The sequence below is a fragment of the Coregonus lavaretus genome (assembly GCF_964263955.1).
Source record: "Coregonus lavaretus genome assembly, chromosome: 14".
Classification (NCBI taxonomy): domain Eukaryota; kingdom Metazoa; phylum Chordata; class Actinopteri; order Salmoniformes; family Salmonidae; genus Coregonus; species Coregonus lavaretus.
In genome coordinates, this window is record NC_140001.1 from 6,661,532 (window position 1) to 6,685,054 (window position 23,523).

Here is a 23,523-nt window from a genome sequence, read left to right on the forward strand (position 1 = left end):
GATGTCATCTCGCGTGGACTCACTCAATTATATTGCTCCAAGTCTCTTTCAAGACATCAAAAACCTCCTAAAGAAATGTGAAGCCATCGCTGGGTATCCTCCACTCTCTCTGTCTTTCTCTCTCTCTACTCTCTCTCTCTTTCTCTACACTCTCTCTCTTTCTTCTCTCTCCCTCATCTCTCTACACTATTTCTCCTCAGATTACAAGAGGAAGAGGGGACAGACATTTTGTGTCGATAACCTACAGTACCCCCCCCCCCCTCTCTATTATTCCAAGGTACTGTCATGGTAATAGAGTTTGAAATTGAGAATAGGTTGTTGTTGTTGAATTGTGTACAGAATGAGTGCCTGCCCTGCTTTCCCTCAGGGGCCTGTGCCTTATCGGGCCTGTAAAGAGATATGTTGATGAGACAGATTACGTATTTATTAATCAATGTACTAGGCTTAACATTCCCCCAATAAAACAGTTCCATTCTCCTGATGCCTTAACTGTGGTGGCTGATTTACTGATGCATGTTCAAGTCAAAAGCCAGACGCGTTTCAAATATTTGAGTGCAGAGTTCATACTTTAGTCAAATCTTGGCATTGTAATATGTTGCTGAACACAGTGCAATATGGCTTACTTCAATGACGTGTCTGGCATAATGTAACATAACTGTAGTACTGACTCTAGCTCTGGTCCATGGCGTTAGGTTCAGGGCGCAACCCTCCACTAGATCTGGACCAGAGCTAAACTAGCTCATGCAATAACATAAGACCACATCAGTACTCATTTTCAGCGTTGCTTATAAATATAATTTATTAACAGTCTTAAAAATTCTTTCTTACACTTTGTACAGAAACTGAAGAGAAGATGCAAGCGTTTCGGGAAAGTCGGCGGCGTCATGAAGCGTGACAAACTAGAGTGGACGACAACCTCACCACACTAACACAAATAATATAATTAATCATTTTAATCCAGATAAAATAAAATGCACTTACTAGCACAGCTCTATTGATATAATTTGTTAGTAAAGGATGCTAAGTTTGCATAGTAGACACAGCTTTTACCAAAAACAAAATAAACCAAACTGGTAAACATACAAACTAGTATCTAACTGTACTGCTTTTATATACTGTGTACCGAAACAGCCAAAAATTTATTTGACAGTGGTATTCTGTACATCATAAAACATTTACATACTTTATCTTCTAACGCAGGCTGCCACACTTACATCCCTGTGTTGTATATTTCACTGTTGAGGTCAACATGCACTCCTCTTTCTACATGAAAAATATCCCTTTTTAACTTTCAGCATTCACCATGTTGATGGGTGTTGGAACATATGGCCATATATGGCAATGTGGACAGTTTGAAACAGGCTGCAAGTGTGTGAGATCTTTTTCAAACTACGATACGCTGCGCCCCTGTAATCCCACGTATTCACGGTTCAGTTCGTTTATGAAACTGAAGAAAGTATTGGCTTTATTTGACCTTCCTGAAACTGTGTCTACGCTATAGCTAAACAGGCCTTCCACATCTACACCAACTGCTTAATATGTATCTTTGTCTTCCGTTCTAAAGAGTTGTTTTGAGCCCCACAATATGACATTGAAGAAGTGCACACTGTAATTATCGTAATACGATGTGGGACGGAATGTATTTATCTAACACCTATAGTGATATTGAATGTTGTATGTAGTCAGTTGCATGTATGTTATTCCATAGCCTGGTCCCAGATCTGTTTAAGCTAGCAAATCAACTCGTTGTCATGCTAAACTAGTTATTCTATGGTGAAGATTTTCTTCTTCTTCTTTGAAACCAAACTCAAACTCCTCTTTTGAATGACATCAAGTGAGATAATATAGGATAAAATGTAGAACGTAGCTAGTCAAATAGCCATATTCAACTATGTACCTGTATAAGTTGGGAAAATAAGGCAGTCCAACTTACTGCAACTGAAGCTTTTATGTCCACATTTCAACTGAAGCTTTTATGTAACTGAAGCGTTTATGTCCACATTTCAACTGAAGCTTTTATGTAACTGAAGCTTTTATGTCCACATTTCAACTGAAGCTTTTATGTAACTGAAGCTTTTATGTCCACATTTCAACTGAAGCTTTTGAGTAACTGAAGCTTTTATGTCCACATTTCAACTGAAGCTTTTATGTCCACATTTCAACTGAAGCTTTTATGTCCACATTTCAACTGAAGCTTTTATGTCCACATTTCAACTGAAGCTTTTATGTCCACATTTCATTGCATCTTTTCTCCATATTATTGTATTGGCTTCTCCTCTGCTCTGGTCTCAGATCAGTTTGATATGGCGTAACTCCAGTGCACAGAGCAGAAACAGGCAGTCCCACCCGCTCCAGGGTGAAGTTTCCCCTAGGTACAGATCTAGGATCAGCTTTGACTCTCCCAATCATTACCTTAACCATTGGTAGGGGAAATGCAAAACTGACCTATGATCAGCATTTACATTTACGTCACTTAGCAGACGCTCAATGTAGAAGAAGGATTCCTTTTATACTATTCTATCTAGGGGCAACTTCACCGTACTCCAGTCCCCCACCCACTTTATTCTCTATTAGTAAGACCCAGACATGCTTAACCTCAATAATACTCCACACATTTATCCCCAACAAAAGCGGCTAGTGCTCAAATGCACTGTTGTTCTGCAAAATAGGCAATTCCAAACAACAAATGCTAATGTTTTAACTAGCCCCCTCCCCACAGTTCTAACTGAAAATAAACCACAATACAAATGAATAATGATCAACAATAAAGCAATAGTATAATGCCATTAGAATGTATTTGTTATTCATGTATTTACACGGTTCAGACACAATTATAATATAGATGCTGTTATTTTTCCAAAGGCCACAGGATGGCGCTAGAGATCAACAAAACCACAACGACACAACTTCGACAAAAGGGTAGTAAGCCGCAAGAGTTTCTTCACCACACCTTGAATCCTGAAATTAAAATCCTGAATAAAACATTTTTGGAAATCAACACAAGCGAAATGTAATCAACAGAACCAACGCATGGTGGGGCGGATAAAATTGACTGTATTCGGTTCTCCATATCGCATAACTACATTATTCCAAAGACTCCACTTCCATACTTGTCCCTTTTTGCTCCCTGTCTGTCTCGCTTTGACTGAGCGACAGTCACTGAGTAGCCTACATACGTAAGTAAAGTCCGAAGTAGGAAATCATCCACATATATGGACAGCAGAATAGACCGTTTCCTAGGAAACTGTATAAAGAAAAGCAGACTGTACCAAGGAACGCACAGCCAAGGCTAACAATGGGATCTCCAGGATTTTTTTTCTCTTTCTGTTGTCCCCAAAATACAAAATAATCACAGCGAAGAGAATGACTTGGACACATCAACAACAACGTCTTTTTTCTCACTCATTTCTCCCACCGACACGTGTTTTATGTCCCGACCGTTGTCATGGGTAACAGTCAGGACATTGTCTGTCTGTCCGTCGGTCTGTTTGTGTCTCAGACCCACTCAGATTGTCCCTGGTCCAGTCCGCGTGTGTCAGTGCTCTGTTGTCATGGGACCAGGCTGTCGTGGCGACCCATCTCCTCCAGCACGGCAGCCAGTCTGTTGAGATTCCCGTCTGGGAAGTGTTGGGCCTCCCACAGGTCCAAGATCACCCCCGTGGGACTGGACTTGGTGGCAAAATAGTTCAGATACCTGAGAGACAACGAGAGACACCTTTTGTGGTAAAAAAAAAACAGGGTCGCATTCATGTACAACACTCCATAATGCAGCCATCTTTAGAACAGTTCTCTCTCCCCCTCTCATCTTAAGGATAAGGATGCTCCAGCTTAGACGTTAACTAACTTAAGCAGCCTCTGCCTTTCCCCCCCAGTGCACAGTCAGAGAGGAGGGGTGAGAGGCTTAAAATCAAATCAAATTGTATTTGTCACATGCACCGAAAACAACAGGTGTAGACCTTACAGTGAAATGCTTACTTACAAGCCCATAACCAACAAGGCAGTATATAAAAAAAGAAGGGTTAAGTAAAACATATTTTTAACAAAGAAATATAAAAAAAAGCAAATAATTAAAGAGCAGCAGTAAAATTAAATAACAGTAGGGAGGCTATATACAGGGGGTACCGGTACAGAGTCAATGTGCGGGGGCACCGGCTTGATTTGAGGACCCCGCTGCTGCCCTCTCTCCCTCTCTCCCTTCCTCATCTTCTGTTGCTCGCTTGTCTCACTCTCTCCATCCACTTGTGTGTCAGCTGTCTCCATCTAAAAAGTATCTTGGTGATAAACATGGCTCTATGTCTGAAGTCTTGCTAACCACTGCTTCAAAATCGGATGAACCCACTTGAAGATAGTCATAGCTAGCCTACCTAGGCAAGGGTCACCACAATTATGGATGGGGGGGTAGGTGGTGAGGATGTGACATCATTGTGGGTATTTATGAGGTGGTGGTGTGCAAGGGTGTAGGGTGAAGTTGCCCCTAGACACTGATCTGAGGTCAGTTTTGCATTTCCCCCACTAAGCCTCCTGTAGCTCAGTTGGTAGAGCATGGTGCTTGCAACGCCAGGGTTGTGGGTTCGATTCCCACGGGGGGGCCAGTATGAAAAATGTATGCACTCACTAACTGTAAGTCGCTCTGGATAATAGCGTCTGCTAAATGACTAAAATGTAATGGTTAAGGTTGGGATTGGGGGAGGGGAAGCTGATCCTAGATCTGTCACTAGGGGAAACTTCACCCCGGTGCTGTATGTACGTACAGTGCCTTCAGAAAGTATTCATACCCCTTGACTTATTCCACATTATGTTGCGTTACAGCCTAAATTGAAATGTAGTGAGAATGAAATACAGAAATATCTAATTTACATAAGTATTCACACCCCTGAGCCAATACATGTTAGAATCACCTTTGGCAGCGATTACAGCTGTGAGTCTATCTCTAAGAGCGTTGCACACCTAGATTGTACAATATTTGCACGTCATTCTTTTTTAAATTCTACAAGCTCTGTCGAGTTGTTGATCATTTTTAGACAGACATTTTCAAGTCTTGCCATAGATTTTCAAGCCAATTTAAGTCAAAACTGTAACTAGGCCACTCAGGAACATTCAATGTCGTCTTGGTAAACAGCTCCAGTGTATATTTGGCCTTATGTTTTAGGTTATTGTCCTGGTGAAAGGTGAATTTGTCTCCCAGTGTCTGTTGGAAAGCAGACTGAACCAGGTTTTCCTCTAGGATTTTGCCTGTGCTTAGCTCTATTCCATTTCCTTTAATCCTAAAAAACTCCCTAGTCCTTGCCGATGACAAGCGTACCCATAACATGATGCAGCCACCACCATGCTTAAAAATATGAAGAGTGGTACTCAGCGATGTGTTGTGTTGGATTTGCCCCAAACATAACGCTTCGTATTCAGGACAATTTTACTTTAGTGCCTTATTGTAAACAGGATGCATGTTTTGGAATATTTTTTACTCTGTACAGGCTTCCTTCTTTTCACTATCATTTAGGTTAGTATTGTGGAGTAACTACAATGTTATTGATCCATCCTCAGTTTTCTCCTGTATCTTTGTAGTCACTGGGTGTATTGATACACCATCCAAAGTTTAATTCATAACTTGCTCAAAAGGATATTCAATGTCTGCCTTCTTTATTTTTACCCATCTACCTATAGGCGCCGTTCTTTGCGAGGCATTGGAAAACCTCCCTGGTCTTTGTGGTTGAATCTGTGTTTGAAATTCACTGTTAAGACTGAAGGACCTTACAGATAATTGTATGTGTGGGGTACATAGATGAGGTAGTCATTCAAAAATCATGTTAAACATATTTTTGCACACAGAGTGCATGCAACTTGTGATTTGTTTTACTCCTGAACATATTTAGGCTTGCCATAACAAAGGGGTTGAATACTTATTGACTCAAGACATTTCAGCTTTTCATTTTTAATTCATTTGTAAACATTTTGAAAAATGTCCACGTTGACATTATGGGGTAAAGTAGGCCAGTGACAAAATCTAAATTTAATTTCAGGCTGCAACACAACAAAATGTGGAATAAGTCAAGGGGTATGAATACTTTCTCAAGGCACTGTGTGTGCTGGGGTGTTCCCTCTGACCTGTCCAGGTTGAGTTTGTGGGCCAGCATCCTCCAGTCATTGGAGCCTCTGGTCTGGGGCGCATCAAGGCTGCCACAGAGCTTCTGTCTGATGGAGAGAGGGATACGGAAGGCGTTGAGCCCCACCAGGGTGGTGATGTTGCTGGCCGGGTCCATGAGAGACGTGTCGATGTTCTGGGTGTCCTGAGATGGAGAACAGACAGACAAAGACTCCAGTGTTAGCTGTGTGATGACAGGGCTGGGGGGGGGGGGGGGGGGGGGTTGGTTCTTCTATCCTTGTGGGGACCTAACATCCCCAAAAGTCCCCACAAGGATAGTAAAACAAGGAAAATTCTCCCTCGTGGGGACATTTCCCATGTCCCCATGAGGACAAAGGCTATTTTAAGCTTAGGGGTTAGATTTAGGGTTACAATTATGGTTTACTGGTTATCTTTAGGGTTAGGGTTAGGAGTTAGGAGTTAGGGTTAAGGTTAGGGTTAGGAGTTAGGGTTAGGGGTTAGGGTTAGGGGAAAATAAGATTTTGAAGTACATTTTAGGTCCCCATGAGGATAGAAGAACAAAACGAGGGTGTGTGTTTCAAGTTTTATTCGTCGTATGTACGGGATACACACTACATTGACATTTTTAGTCATTTAGCAGACACTCTTATCCAGATCGACTTACAGTAGTGCTTTTTTCCCATACTGGTCCCTCGTGGGAATCAGACCCACAACCCTGGAGTTGCAAGCGCCATACTCTACCAACTGAGCCACAAAGGACCAAATCGGTATATACACTACCAGTCAAAAGTTTGGACACACCTACTCATTCAAGGGTTTTTCTTTATTTTTACATTGTAGAATAATAGTGAAGATATCAAAACTTTGAAATAACATATGGAATCATGTAGTAACCAAAAAAGTGTTAAACAAATCAAAATATATTTTATATTTGAGATTCTTCAAATAGCCACCCTTTGCCTTGATGACAGCTTTGCACACTCTTGGCATTCTCTCAACCAGCTTCATGAGGTAGGGGGGGGTATACAGAAGATAGCCCTATTTGGTAAAAGACCAAGTCCATATTATAGCAAGAACAGCTCAAATAAGCAAAGAGAAACGACAGTCCATCATTACTTTAAGACATGAAGGTCAGTCAACACGGAAAATTCTCAAGAACTTAACATTTCTTCAAGTGCAGTCACAAAAACCATCAAGCGCTATGATGAAACTGGCTTTGATGAGGACCGCCACAGGAATGGAAGACCCAGAGTTACCTCTGCTGTAGAGGATAAGTTCATTAGAGTTACCAGCCTCAGAAATTGCAGCCCAAATAAATGCTTCACAGAGTTCAAGTCACAGACACATCTCAACATTAACTGTTCAGAGGGGACTGTGTAAATCAGGCCTTCATGGTCGAATTGCTGCAAAGAAACCACTACTAACGGACACCAATAAGTAGAAGAGACCTGCTTGGGAAAAGCAGCCAACAAGTGCTCAGCATATGTGGGAACTCCTTCAAGACTGTTTGAAAAGCATTCCAGGTGAAACTGGTTAAGAGAATACCAAGAGTGTGCAAAGCTGTCATCGAGGCAAAGGGTGGCTATTTGAAGAATCTCAAATATAAAATATATTTTGATTTGTTTAACTTTTTTTTGGTTACTACATGATTCCATATGTGTTATTTCATAGTTTTGATGTCTTCACTAATATTCTACAATGTAGAAAATAGTAAAAATAAATAAAAACCCTTGAATGAGTAGGTATGTCCAAACTTTTGACTGGTAGTGTTTATCGTCCAACGAAATGCTTACTTGTTCCTTCTCGACAATGCAACAACAATAAGAAATTAAAGCTGCAAGCAGCGTTGCCGGGATTCAGCTGTGTGCCAACTGTGCAAACATCAGGACAAATTGGACACACTGCCCTAGGATGAATTACTTATTTACTATTTACCACGCTTGCCAAATATCAGAACTAAAAATCAAACTGATTATGCAATGTTATTTGCTTTTGATGTATTTTGGACCATTTTCAATGATGTTGACTACATTAAATGTCATCTCCAGAACTGTTGAACAAGATTTGGTACACTATATATATACAAAAGTATGTATGTGGACAGCCCTAAAATTAGTTCAAATTAGTGAATTTGGCTATTTCAGCCACTCCCGTTGCAGACAGATGTATAAAATCGAGCACACAGCCATGCAATCTCCATAGAATACATTGGCAGTAGAATGGCCAGTACTGAAGATCTCTGTGACTTTCAATGTGGCACCGTCATAGGATGCCACCTTTCCAACAAGTCAGTTCGTCAAATTTCTGCCCTGCTAGAGCTGCCCCGGTCAACTGGAAATGCTGTTATTGTGAAGTGGAAACATCTAGGAGCAACAACGGCTCAGCCACGAAGTGGTAGGCCACACAAGCTCACAGAACGAGACCACTGAGTGCTGTCCTTGGTTGCAGCACTCACTACAGCGTTCCAAACTGCCTCTGGAAGCAACGTCAGCACAAGAACTGTTCGTCGGGGGTTTCCATGGCCGAGCAGCCGCACACAAGCCTAAGATCACCATGTGCAATGCCAAGCGTCCGCTGGAGTGGTGTGAAGCTCGCCGCCATTGGACGTTGGAGCAGTGGAAACGCGTTCTCCGGAGTGATGAATCATGCTTCACCATCTGGCAGTCCAATGGACGAATCTGGGTTTGGCGGATGCCAGGAGAACACTACCTGCCCCAATGCATGGTGCTACCTGTAAAGTTTGGTGGAGGAGGAATAATGGTCTGGGGCTGTTTTTCATGATTTGGGCTTGGCCCCTTAGTTCCAGTGAAGGGAAATCTTAATGCTACAGCAATGACATTCTAGACGATTCTGTACTTCCAACATTGTGGCAACAGTTTGGGGAAGGCCCTTTCCTGTTTCAACATGACAATACCAGTGCACAAAGCGAGGTCCATACAGAAATGGTTTGTCAAGATCGGTGTGGAAGATCTTGACTGGTATGCACAGAGCCCTGACCTCAACCCCATCGAACACCTTTGGGATGAATTGGAATGTCGACTGCGAGCCAGGCCTAATCGCCCAACATCAGTGCCCGACCTCACTAATGCTCGTGGCTGAATGGAAGCAAGTCCCCGCAGCAATGTTTCATAACAGTGGAAAGCCTTCCCAGAATAGTGGAGGCTGTTATAGCAGCAAAGGGGGGGACCAACTCCATATTAATGCCCATTATTTTGGAATGAGATGTTCGACGAGCAGGTGTCCACATACTTTTGGTCATGTGGTGTATGTAGCATCTATGAATGCATATCTTCAAACGCATTTTACAAAACTTTAGCTGAAACAATATGGCCGCTATGAGCCAATGAGCTCGCATGAATGTTTTTTCCTGTCCAACAGCGCCACAATGTGACTACCTCAACCATATTTTACATGTTAGCTAGACTCATATCCTAGAGCATGTGTCAAATTTCATCACTCAGATTCAGACAGATCAAGAGATATAAAAATGTGCCTGTTATATCGCCACCGTGTGGTCGATATGAATGTGCTTACATATGTTTAGCCTGTACAGTGTTTGGAACACGTGTAACAAGTTCAGTTATAATACGAATATCTGTGACTGATTTATATGCATTTATGTGACAGACCACGCCCACGTGAATGTTTATTGGTCAGTTATAGCCATGGTGTTTGACGTACTAGCCTGGATTATACTGCATTTACAGACCTTGGTCCATAGATTCCATATAACAAGTTTTGCAAAGATTGGTTATTCGGTGCCAGAAAAGTAGCATTTTAAGTGTTTTTCACAAAATTCGAAATAGCGGAATTTATAAGTTCTTGAGGCAAATTTGTTCCGTGTGAGGAGAGGGACCTATGGACTGAATTTCATGACTTTAGATCACACGGGGTGCATGGCTGACCTTTCAAAGTTTGCATTTCCAATCGCTTGTTATCCCGCCACCATGTGGCCAATTTGCATATATTTTTGCATGGGAGGGTGTGGCCCTTGGGCCTTTACCAAGTTGCACAGTCCTGGGCCTTTTCATCTCATGGAAACATAATAATGATGAACGGGAAAAAATAAAACAGGGCTTCGGCAGCTTCTCTGCTTCAAACCTCTAATGATAAAAGATACGAATACGAACGTAAAGTAAATGGTAGTAGAATAGAATAAACATTTTAGCATTTAATACAGGAAGGAACAATGTATAGCCCAATATTTAAACATGTATCAGAGAAAGGGGGGATTGGGGGGCAAGTGTTTTAAATTGTGCAGTATTAGCAATAGTACATCTGGTAGCAGCAGTTGTGACGTGTATGTAACATGAACCATACGTAAAAATGTATGCACACATGACTGTAAGTGGCTTTGGATAAATGCGTCTGCTAAATGGCATATTATATTATTATATGAATGTATGTGTGTGTATGTCTGTGGGTGTGTGTGTGTGTGTGTGTGTGTGCGTGCGTGCGTGTGTGCGTATGTCTGTGGGTGGGTGAGTGTGCTGGCTGACACTGTACACAAACAGCAGGTGAATAGAAACCCCCCAGAGCGAGCATTTCAAAGCAGGGAATAATAAATATGCTAAATCGCTACCCTTGAGAACATGCTAGGGGAAATGCTTTGCAGCAGCATTTGGTTTAGTCTCTCCTCCTCAAACATCGGTTCCTGTCCAAAAATGGTGCCTGTTCTCCATTGAAACCTCTTTATACTGCATCTGGCTGTTGTTCTCTCTCTCACACTTACAAGTACACACACACCATTGCATGTCTCACTGGGAGGGATTGTCCCAGTTGGCCACTCTGCCCGATTATAAATGCTTTTCCTGATGAATTCCAATAAACAAAGAGAACCCACCCCATAGCTGCCATAACAGCAATTCTACAAAAAAAAGAAAACGGCTAATTAATATGAAATGGAAAATAAAACACTGTTGTCTACTTAGTCCTTAGCGAAACAGCACTTCTTACGCCGTCTGAAAGGCAAGCAGATTGATCAAAATAGCTTTGTTTGATACCCAGCCTGGACCACACAAGGGCTTTTACACACGTACATGTCTACATACACCACAGGCAGACAGACACCAGCACTACAAGAGGGAAGTCAACAGCAGTCCCTCATGGCCCTGGACAATATGGATCAAAGCCTTTCTCAACTCTGCTAACAACCCCCTCTATATGATCCTGGCCCAAACCTCCCTGACCAATATCTACAGTGCTATGAAAAAGTATTTGCCGCCTTTCTAAATTCTCTACTTTTGCATATTTTTGATACTGAATGTTATCAGATCTTCAAACAAAAACCTAAAATTAGATAAAGGGAACCTGAGTGAACAAATAACACAACAATGATATACTTATTTCATTGATTTCATAAACAAAGTTATGCAACATCCAATGCCCCTGTGTGATAAAGTAATTGCCCCCTTACACTCAATAACTGGTTGTGCCACCTTTAGCTGCAATGACTCCAACCAAATGCTTCCTGTAGTTGTTGATCAGTCTCATGTCGCTGTGGAGGAATTTTGGCCCACTCTTCCATGCAGAAGTGCTTTAACTCAGCGACATTTGTGGGTTTTCAAGCATGAACTGCTCGTTTCAAGTCCTGCCACAACATCTCAATTGGGATTATATCTGGACTTTGACTGAGCCATTCCACAACTCCAAATGTTGCTTTTAAAAATAGAGAAAATCAGAAAGGGGGCAAAACTTTCACGGTCCTGTACATCCAACCCCCCCAGTCACACTAACAGGCCCACAGACATAGATATTCAGCGCGTTGATGAATATACCCTCATCAACATATCAACCGTTGTCTCCCTACAGGTGGTGTCTGCTTCTATGCTAGTACTTAGACTGACAACCCATATGAAAAAAATACTATAGTATACTATGGTCTAAATACTGTAGTATTACCATATTTATATACTATAGTATACTATGGTCTAAATACTGTAGTATTACCATATTTATATACTATAGTATACTATGGTCTAAATACTGTAGTATTACCATATTTATATACTATAGTATTCACTGTAGTGTTTTTGAGGACATGACTGTAATATGACTGTAGGGCGGCGAGTAGCCTAGCGGTTAGAGATCTTTGACATATCATTTGGGGCTTTCTCCTAGAGGAAACCTACTGGGCAAATACTATTAGCAAATTTTCCATAACCTGTAGAAAGGTAGGACTGGAGTCTGAACGGATAGTTCAGAGCTTCAGCTCTTTTCTATAACCTATAGGGAACACAATATATGGTCTATACTTGGCATGTAGGTTTCTCACTCATGAGTGGCACAAATTGGGATATGGGGGATGGGAATGGGTGGAGCATATGCAAATTAAATAATGTAGTATTACTATAGTTTTAAAAAACGTAGTGTTTTTGCAGACATTACTGTAGTATTTAATATCGTATTTGACAATTCTATAGTATGTACTACATGGTCGAGGAATACTACAGTGTGGAGTATAGTATTCTCCAGTACACTACAACATTCTTCAGTAAGCAGTACATGATCAAGGGCTACTACAGTGTGGAGTATAGTAATTTACAGTATACTAAAAAATTATATAGTAAGTACTACACATGATTGAGGGATACTACAGAGCGTAGCACAGTATTCTACAGTATACTACAGTTTACCACAGAATACTATAGAATTCTAATAGTACAGTGGCTTGCGAAAGTATTCACCCCCCTTGGCATTTGTCCTATTGTGTTGCCTTACAACCTGGAATTAAAATGGATGTTTGGGGGGGGGGTTTGTATCATTTGATTTACACAACATGCCTACATCTTTGAAGATGCAAAATATTTTTTCTTGTGAAACAAACAAGAAATAAGACAAAAAAACTGAAAACTTGAGCGTGCATAACTATTCACCTTTTGCAGCAATTACAGCTTCAGGTCTCTTGGGGTATGTCTCTATATGCTTGGCACATCTAGCCACTGGGATTTTTGCCCATTCTTCAAGGCAAAACTGCTCCAGCTCCTTCAAGTTGGATGGGTTCCGCTGGTGTACAGTAATCTTTAAGTCATACCACAGAGTGTGGTATGGAGATGACAATATTACCCAGAGTGTGGTATGGAGATGACAATATTACCCAGAGTGTGGTATGGAGATGACAATATTACCCAGATTGTGGTATACAAACCTGGGTTCAAATACAGTTTTAAAATATCTCAAATACTTCAGCTGGGCTTGATTGAGCTTGCCTGGTGCAATGGAACCAACCTAGTCGCAAGCAAACGAGGAAACTCGGCTCATCCGGCACTCCAGGCAGGCTAAAGCAAACGCTTAATATAGTATTCAAAATATTTGAAATAATATTTGGACCTAGGTCCGGAGTGTAGTCAGAGCTGGGTTTTACCTCAGAAGGTCATTTTACATTTTAGTCATTTAGCAGACGCTCTTAACCAGAGCGACTTACAGTTAGTGAGTGCATACATTTTTCATACTGTGTAGTCAGAGCTGGGATTTACCTCAGAAGGTCAGAGTGAGCTATAGTCAGATCGTGCACCCCTAATGGCAACCTATATAGTGCACTACTTTTGATCAGAGCCCTGGTCAAAAGAAGTGCACTATATATGAAATAGGGTGCCATTTGAGTCACACCCACAGAGTGTACAGTGTATCCAGTAAAAAAGGTGGTGTGAGGTTTGAGTCTCACCTCAGACAAAGTGCTGCTGAGCTGAAATATCTGCCCCTCCCCCTCTACTTGGCGTACACACAGCTTACAGCTGAGCTCTGTGGTGCTGGAGCTGAACCGCTCCAGGGTGAAGGTGCAGTGAAGGGTCCGCTGGCAGCCACTCCACACCTGGTAGAAGGGGATCTCCTACACACACACACACACACCATTTCTTCACTACATATTGCATGTACATGGTCATTTCCAATCACTGAAAAATATTTATCGCCATACCAGTCGAGCAGACCAATAAAGGTGTGCATGGTCTATGACAACTTTAACGTTTTCACCATGAGCTCACCTGGTACTTGGCGAGCAGCTTGCTCTTCCACTGTCCGTGGGGGACGTCGTGGACAGAGAGACGCAGGTTGTGGGTGCTGTCCTTGAAGTTCAGGGTCTTTGGTTCATCCAACAGCTTCCCTCCCATCTGGGTCTCCATCTGAAGGACTTCCTACAGCAGCAAAGACAATAACACAATGAAGTACCTCCTACAGCAGCAAAGACAAGAACACAATGTACAACTTGACTTACATTTGACTTTTGGCTGAACTTTTGACTGAACTTCTGTCCATTACGATACTGGATGCATAAGCCTAAGGCTGTGTGAGGCTAGTGCAAACCAGCAGACGGGTGAAGAGTCATTGTATTAGTGTACAGTGAGCTCCAAAAGTATTGGGACAGTGATATTTTTTGTGGTTTTGGCTCTGTACTCCAGCACTTTGAATTTGAAATGATACAATGACCATCAGGTTAAAGTGCAGACTGTCATCTTTAAGTTGGAGGGTATTTTCATCCTTATCGGGAACCGTTTAGAAATTACAGCACTTTCCATACATAGTCCTCCCATTTTAAAGGGACCAAAGGTATTGGGACAAATTCACTTATATGTGCATTAAATAAGTCAAAAGTTCAGTATTTGTTCCCATATTCCTAGCACGCAATGATTACATCAAGCTTGTGACTCTACAAACTTGTTGGATGCATTTGCTGTTTGTTTTGGTTGTGTTTCAGATTATTTTGTGCCCAATAGAAATTAATGGTAAAGAATGTATTGTGTCATTTTGGAGTCACTTTTGTTGTAAATAAGAATAGAATATGTTTCTAAACACTTCTATATTAATGTGAATGATGCCATGATTACGGAAAATCCTGAATGAACCGTGAATGATGATTAGTGAGAAAGTTACAGGACATAAATATCATAGCTCCCCCCAAAACATGCTAACCTCTGCTGTTATTGTAATGGTCAGAGGTTAGCATGTCTTGGGGGTATTATACAGTATTTGTGCGACTAACTTTCACAAACGTTTCAATTTTGCTTTTATAGGGCCCGTCCCTAATGGCACCCTATTCCCTATATAGCACACTACTTTTGACTAGGGCCCATAGGGATCTGGTCAAAAGTAGTGCACTAGTATATAGGGAATAGGGCATCATTTGGGACACATGCATTGTCTATATTAACTAAGCTGGTGTAAAAGAAGGGTTATGTCACGGTTTCGGCCGAGGCTGCCTCTCTCCCTTGTTCGGGCAGGCTTCGGCGTTCGTCGTCTCCGGAATTCTAGCTGCCACCGATCGATGTTTCATGTTCGTTTGCTTTTGTCTGTTTGTTTCATCACCTGTTTCTGTTTTGTAGTAATTAGTGTCCTATAAGTTTCTCGTTGTGTTTGTCTTGTGTTGTGTGTGATTGTTACCGTCAGTTTGTGTATTGCTCGGTTGAGCGTTATTTCTCCACTGTTTGCTGGAGCGTTACGTTGCACTTGTATTGTGCACTTATTCATTTTGTCGCACCTGTGTGTGCGCATTGTCTTTCGCCTTCGTGCGTATTTTGCTGTCAGGCTTATTTTGTCCTGTTGCCTGTGTTTAGGCAGTAATACAGCCTTTTGGAATATCAGTCTGCTTCCTGCGTTTGATTCCTACACAACACCTACAACACGACCTGACAGGTTAAAAAATGTCAAAAATAGACTGCATATAGCTCAGTTGGTCCCGTGTAGCTCAGTTGGTGGAACATGGCGCTTGCAACGCTAGGGTTGTGGGTTCGATTCCCACGGGGGGCCAGTATGAAAAAAAAATATGCATGCACTCACTAACTGTAAAGTCGCTCTGGATAAGAGCGTCTGCTAAATGACTAAAATGTAAATGTGAAATATACTGTACAGCAATTGCTTTCTTGATGTTTCGTACTGTACATGATCATTATTAGCATGTCACCCCATCCTTCAACAACTACTGCTATATAAGAATATCAATCGACTCCTCCTCCTCCTCCAACACACCAACTAGGAAATTCCCTTTGAAAGCAAGACCAATTAAAGTTACTTTGACATATCATTAAAACACCAACGTCCCATTTTGTTTTCAAACTCTCCTCCCTTGAAATGTTAACTTGAGTGTGTGGTGGCGGGTGAATGTGGGAGAGAGAATTGCTTAAAAAGTGAGTGAGTGTGAGTGAATGAGTGGGGTGGACAGACAAGCGAAAGAGAGCATGACTTCATTGGTGTGCATGACTTCAGTCCCCTGTAGCTCAGTTGGTAGAGCATTGCGCTTGCAACGCTAGCGTTGTGGGTTCGTTTCCCACGGGGGGCCAGTATGAAAAAATGTATGCACTCACTAACTGTAAGTCGCTCTGGATAAGAGCGTCTGCTAAAATGACTAAAATGTAAAAAAAAAAAAAGTAAAATATGTGCGATGTGTACGGCGTCCATATTAGCATTCCCAAGGAGACCCAAGGAGTCAGTGTCTAGGGCTGTCTTAATTCCTACCCAGTGTTTCATACCCCCATTACCTTGAGTGCGTCCTGGGTGTCGTCCAGACAGTAGACTCTAATGTGGTACTCCAGGGTGGTGCTGGACACGGGGCCGAAGATGGCCAGTTTGAGGCGCTTGGCGGCAGCCTTGCTGACAGACTGGCCCACCAGGCAGTAGGTCCCCAGGGTCTCTGTCAGTAGGTGACACGCCTCCTCATCCAACTGGATGTAGCAGGGTGTGGTGAAGTTCTCCTCCCCGACCACTACCACGTCCTGAAGAGGAGGAGTTAGTTATTGTATGATGAGAGACTGAGCATAGTGCATTCCCCTGATAGAGACCCCTTGTCCATATGGCATGGTGTGTGTGTGTGTGTTCAAACAGCACACACTGCCCAAGTCTAACCTCTCCTCTAAGTCTAACCTCTCCTCTAAGTCTAACCTCTCCTCTAAGTCTAACCTCTCCTCTAAGTCTAACCTCTCCTCCAAGTCTAACCGCTCCTCTAAGTCTAACCTCTCCTTTAAGTCTAACCTCTCCTTTAAGTCTAACCTCTCCTTTAAGTCTAACCTCTCCTTTAAGTCTAACCTCTCCTTTAAGTCTCCTCTTCCTTGTTCCAGAACCCTGGTTTACTGTGCTACTCTACCTTCTATTATCCTCATCCTGATGACTACAGTACACCAGACACACACTAGCATTCATTTTCCTGTTATTATGAGGGGAGAAAAACAACAACATTTTAAAAGCCTTTGCAGTAAGCTTGGCTGTTAAACAGTATAATAGCAGCATTAAAGCTGGTCATTAGCCTATTTAATAGGACCTCAGAGACAGCACTAGCCATGTAATGAGAGAATAGCAAGGCAATGTGGGTGGGTACAGCATTGTATTGAAGGCTGGATGACTGTTTACTTCCATTTAGCCTACAATTAACCAATGGGTTGAAAGCATGGATATGTACAGTCGTGGTCAAAAGTTTTGAGAATGAAAGTATTGGTCTTCACAAAGTTTGCTGCTTCAGTGTTTTTAGATATTTTTGTCAGATGTTACTATGGTATACTGAAGTATAATTACAAGCATTCCATAAGTGTCAAAGGCTTTTATTGACAATTACATTAAGTTTATGCAAAGAGTCTTTTTTTTCAAGACCTCTGCAATCCGCCTTGGCATGCTGTCAATTAACTTCTGGGCCACATCCTGACTGATGGCAGCCCATTCTTGCATAATCAATGCTTGGAGTTTGTCAGAATTTGTGGATTTTTGTTTGTCCACCGGCCTCTTGAGGATTGACCACAAGTTCTCAATGCGATTAAGGTATGGGGAGTTTCCTGGCCATGGACCCAAAATGTCGATGTTTTATTCCCCGAGCCACTTAGTTATCACTTTTGCCTTATGGCAAGGTGCTCCACCATGCTGGAAAAGGCATTGTTCGTCACCAAACTGTTCTTGGATGGTTGGGAGAAGTTGCTCTCGGAGGATGTGTTGGTACCATTCTTTATTCATGGCTGTGTTCTTAGGCAAAATTGTGAGTGAGCCCACTCCCTTGGCTGAGAAGCAACCCCACACATGAATGGTCTCGGGATACTTTAGTGTTGGCATGACACAGGACTGATGATAGCGCTCACCTTGTCTTCTCCGGACAAGCTTTTTTCTGGATGCCCCAACCAATCGGAAAGGGGATTCATCAGAGAAAATGACTTTACCCCAGTCCTCAGCAGTCCAATCCCTGTACCTTTTTCAGAATATCAGTCTGTCCCTAATGTTTTTCCTGGAGAGAAGTGGCTTCTTTGCTGCCCTTCTTGACACCAGGCCATCCTCCAAAAGTATTCGCCTCACTGTGCGTGCAGATGTACTCACATCTGCCTGCTGCCATTCCTGAGCAAGCTCTGCACTGGTGGTGCCCCGATCCCGCAGCTGAATCAACTTTAGGAGACGGTCCTGGTGCTTGCTGGACTTTCTTGGGCGCCCTGAAGCCTTCTTCACAACAATTGAACCTCTCTCCTTGAAGTTCTTGATGATCCGATAAATGGTTGATTTAGGTGCAATCTTACTAGCAGCAATATCCTTGCCTGTGAAGCCCTTTTTGTGCAAAGCAATGATGACGGCACGTGTTTCCTTGCAGGTAACCATGGTTAACAGAGGAAGAACAATGATTTCAAGCACCACCCTCCTTTTAAAGCTTCCAGTCTGTTATTCTAACTCAATCAGCATGACAGAGTGATCTCCAGCCTTGTCCTCGTCAACACTCTCACCTGTGTTAACGAAATAATCACTGACATAATGTCAGCTGGTCCTTTTGTGGCAGGGCTGAAATGCAGTGGAAATATTTTTTGGGGATTAAGTTAATTTTCATGGCAAAGAGGGACTTTGCAATTAATTGCAATTCATCTGATCACTATTCATAACATTCTGGAGTATATGCAAATTGCCATCATAAAAACTGAGGCAGCAGACTTTGTGAAAATTAATTGATATGTAATTCAAAACTTTTGACCACGACTGTACAGTTGAAGTCAGAAGTTTACATACACCTTAGCCAAATACATTTAAACTCAGTTTTTCACAATTCCTGACATTATTCATGACAATATTTGTTTTAAGAATGTGAAATGTCTGAATAATAGTAGAGAGAATGCTTTATTTCAGCTTTTATTTATTTCATCACATTCCCAGTGGGTCAGAAGTTTACATACACTCAATTAGTATTTCGTAGCATTGCCTTTAAATTGTTTAACTTGGGTAAAATGTTTCGGGTAGCCTTCCACAAGCTTCCCACAATAAGTTGGGTGAATTTTGGCCCATTCCTCCTGACAGAGCTGGTGTAACTGAGTCAGGTTTGTAGGCCTCCTTGCTCGCATACGCTTTTTCAGTTCTGCACACAAATGTTCTATAGGATTGAGGTCAGGGCTTTGTGATGGCCACTCCAATACCTTGACTTTGTTGTCCTTAAGCCATTTTGCCACAACTTTGGAAGTATGCTTGGGGTCATTGTCCATTTGGAAGACCCATTTGCGACCAAGCTTTAACTTCCTGACTGATGTCTTCAGATGTTGCTTCAATATACCCACATAATTTTCCCTTCCTCATGATGCCATCTATTTTGTGAAGTTCACCAGTCCCTCCTGCAGCAAAGCACCCCCACAGCATGATGCTGCCACCCCCGTGCTTCATGGTTGGGATGGTGTTCTTCGGCTTGCAAGTCACCCCCTTTTTCCTCCAAACATAACGATGGTCATTATGGCCAAACAGTTCTATTTTTGTTTCATCAGACCAGAGGACATTTCTCCAAAAAGTACGATCTTTGTCCCCATGTGCAGTTGCAGACCGTAGTCTGGCTTTTTTATGGCGGTTTTGGAGAAGTGGCTTCTTCCTTGCTGAGCGGCCTTTCAGGTTATGTCGATATATTACTTGTTTTACTGTGGATATAGATACTTTTGTACCTGTTTCCTCCAGCATCTTCACAAGGTCCTTTGCTGATGTTCTGGGATTGATTTGCACTTTTCGCACCAAAGTACGTTCATCTCTAGGAGACAGAACACGTCTCCTTCCTGAGCGGTATGACGGCTGCGTGGTCCCATGGTGTTTATACTTGTGTACTATTGTTTGTACAGATGAACGTGGTACCTTCAGGCGTTTGGAAATTGCTCCCAAGGATGAACCAGACTTGTGGAGGTCTACAATTTTTTTTCTGAGGTCTTGGCTGATTTCTTTTGATTTTCACATGATGTCAAGCAAAGAGGCACTGAGTTTGAAGGTAGGCCTTAAAATACATCCACAGGTACACCTCCAATTGACTCAAATGATGTAAATTAGCCTATCAGAAGCTTCTAAAGCCATGGCATCATTTTCTGGAATTTTCCAAGCTGTTTAAAGGCACAGTCAACTTAGTGTATGTAAACTTCTGACCCACTGGAATTGTAATACAGTGAATTATAAATTAAATAATCTGTCTGTAAACAATTGTTGGAAAAATTTCTTGTGTAATGCACAAAGTAGATGTCCTAACCAACTTGCCAAAACTATAGTTTGTTAACAAGAAATGTGTGGAGTGGTTGAAAAACAAGTTTTAAGTGTAAGTAAACTTCCGACTTCAACTGTATGTATTCTAATGTCTTCAGAATTCTAGTGGTACTGAAACAGGACATAGACTAGCGTCCTGTCCAGGAGGTTTTCTGGTACATCAAGCTGCCTCACTACAGAAACAGGACATAGACTAGCGTCCTGTCCAGGAGGTGTACTGGTACATCCAGCTGCCTCACTACAGAAACAGGAGATAGGCTCCTGTCCTATGCGCCGTTCAGGCTCAGAGAAGGCTACTTATACATCAAGATCACTTGTATATATCTGTTGCATGTCTTGGGCCTCGATTCAATCAGTACTGTGGAAGATCTGCGGTATAGCACGATTGAAATCTAAAGGCAATGTTGCCGCGTTAGTGGAGACTGCATTCACAGTAAACGCTGCATATGTCGGCTCAATTGGAAATTACCTTTACATTTCAATTGAGCTATAACGCAGATCTTCTGCGATACGGATTTAATCAAGCCCTTAAGTTATCTTTTTTCATCTGCGTTGTTGCGCCACCACCCCCCTGTCACCTTCTGAAGGATGATATATATATATAGTCTGGTCTGGTAGGGAAGAGGACACATTATTATAGATCAACACAGGGCCTTTTTCTGAAATGACTATTGAGCTCCAAATCACACCTCATCTGGAGTTATGTGCCTTTTGATGAGCCGTATCAATACGAGGTTGTAGAAAACCAATATTGTGTGAATCAGTTATTGCTTCTAACCACAGCTGTAATTTTCCCCATAATACAGCTGACAGGCTGTGTCCAATTTTACGGCTGTGTCCAACTCCACGGCTGTGTCCAACTCCATGGATTGCATTCTGATCTGTGGCTCAATAAACCTAAGCACCCACCCACACACACTGCATGCATAATTGTGGGCAGACTTTGTGTTTCTGTGCGATAACAACATAGGGGCCTTGTTCCCACAGTGACGCCTGCAGACAGTCTTATCACAAACAGTACCAACACACCACCGATACAGGACCAGGGGTGGGCCCCTATCACACACACACACCATCGACTCCTCAGAGGTAGTCTGCTCACGCTGTGAGAGAGGGAGGGAAGGAGAGAAAGGAGGGAGGGATGGAACGGAAGGAGGGATGGAACAGAGAGAAGTAGAGAAAGGAGGGAGGGAACGGCGGGAGGGAGGGAACGGCGGGAGGGAGGGAACGGCGGGAGGGAGGGATGGAAATGAGGGATGGAAATGAGGGATGGAAATGAGGGATGGAAATGAGGGATGGAACTGGAGCAAATTCCTTGTGCTAACAGCTTTTCAACCATCCTGTTGGTCTAATTGAGTTTGGGTGCTGTGTTTACTGAGCCCTGCCAAGCATGGCCCAGTCTGTCTTATCCCCCTGCCAAGCATGGCCCCGTCTGTCTTATCCCCCTGCCAAGCATGGCCCAGTCTGTCTTATCCCCCTGCCAAGTATGGCCCAGTCTGTCTTATCCCCCTGCCAAGCATGGCCCCGTCTGTCTTATCCCCCTGCCAAGCATGGCCCCGTCTGTCTTATCCCCCTGCCAAGCATGGCCCAGTCTGTCTTATCCCCCTGCCAAGCATGGCCCAGTCTGTCTTATCCCCCTGCCAAGCATGGCCCAGTCTGTCTTATCCCCCTGCCAAGCATGGCCCAGTCTGTCTTATCCCCCTGCCAAGTATGGCCCAGTCTGTCTTATCCCCCTGCCAAGCATGGCCCAGTCTGTCTTATCCCCCTGCCAAGCATGGCCCAGTCTGTCTTATCCCCCTGCCAAGCATGGCCCAGTCTGAGAGTCAAGCTTCTACTACACTTCTCCCCTCCCATTCTACAAGCATGTGGTTACTTCCAAAATGGTACCCTATTCCCTATATAGTCCACTACTTTTGACCAGAGCCTGTACGGAAGAGGGTGCTATTTGGGACGCAGCCTGTCTTTATGTCGCTATTGGCATGAAGGACCTCTGGAGTTCCTCCTGCCCAGGAGACATGTTTGTTCCCCCAGACAATATCTTCTGTATACAATTCAACACTATGACTTCCAACAGCAGGTACAGTATACACATATATGGTATATGTAACCTGACAAAGCTTCATGACAAATCCCATCATATTTAAATTTTTTTCAGGCTTTTGCAAGCATGAATATTCCAGTTGTATTCTTCAATGACTAGTCCCGCCCTGTCAGCTATAGGTCGTGTCCCCCTGCTCAGACGTCGCATGCATCAACCAATGGTCGCGTGCCCCGTCAACAACTGCCGTCGGGCACCAGATTGCTATAACATGATGTGGTTAGCTGATACGTATTGTAAAACCTGGCATGCGTCAGCAATGTTTGAGCACGGGAACATGACGTGTGTCTTATAAATCAGCCTGACCCCATACAGCTAGCATTCTCACCTCCCATTGGCCCTGATTCAGCTGGTTCTTCAACTGGATCTGCCAGTCGTCTCCGTCGGCCTCGGCACAGTGATGGATGGTGAGGATGACTGGGCGGGTCAGGAGGGCCCCTGGGGGGCCACAGCTCACCACGGGGCTCAACACTGTCTGAACATCCTCTACCGGGGGCCTAGAGAGATGAGAGAGATTTTAAAACGCTCCCTTCAGGGCAAAATGTATGAGTATTGTCACTGTAGTAAACTTTTTTTTTACACAACCTCAACTGATGTTTGTGGATGTGTGAATTTCCTTTGGTTACCGAATTACAGTGCATTCGGGAAAGTATTCAGACCCCTTGACTTTTTCCAAATTTTGTTACGTTACAGTCTTATTCTAAAATGGATTAAATCGTTTTTTTCCCCCTTCATCAATCTATACACAATACCCAATAATGACAAAGCAAAATCAAAAATCTAACTGAAATATCACATTTACATAACTATTCAGACCCTTTACTCAGTACTTTGTTGAAGCACATTTTGCAGCGATTACAGCCTCGAGTCTTCTTGGGTATGA

General features: G+C 42.7%; 1 protein-coding gene across 1 annotated transcript in view; it reads right to left on the reverse strand.

Annotated features, from left to right (window-relative positions):
* Positions 1–872: 872 nt before the first annotated feature.
* The window catches only part of unc5ca (unc-5 netrin receptor Ca), a 157,967-nt gene continuing 135,316 nt past the window's right edge, over positions 873–23,523 (reverse strand). Inside the window, exons 10-15 of the mRNA XM_084177519.1 lie at positions 22,969–23,137; positions 16,570–16,803; positions 14,083–14,232; positions 13,764–13,928; positions 6,103–6,284; positions 873–3,694 (exon numbers count right to left, since the gene is read on the reverse strand). Coding sequence (XP_084033645.1) covers positions 3,550–3,694; positions 6,103–6,284; positions 13,764–13,928; positions 14,083–14,232; positions 16,570–16,803; positions 22,969–23,137 — 1,045 coding nt within the window. The 3' untranslated portion in view covers positions 873–3,549. The remainder of the gene's footprint in view (positions 3,695–6,102; positions 6,285–13,763; positions 13,929–14,082; positions 14,233–16,569; positions 16,804–22,968; positions 23,138–23,523) is intronic.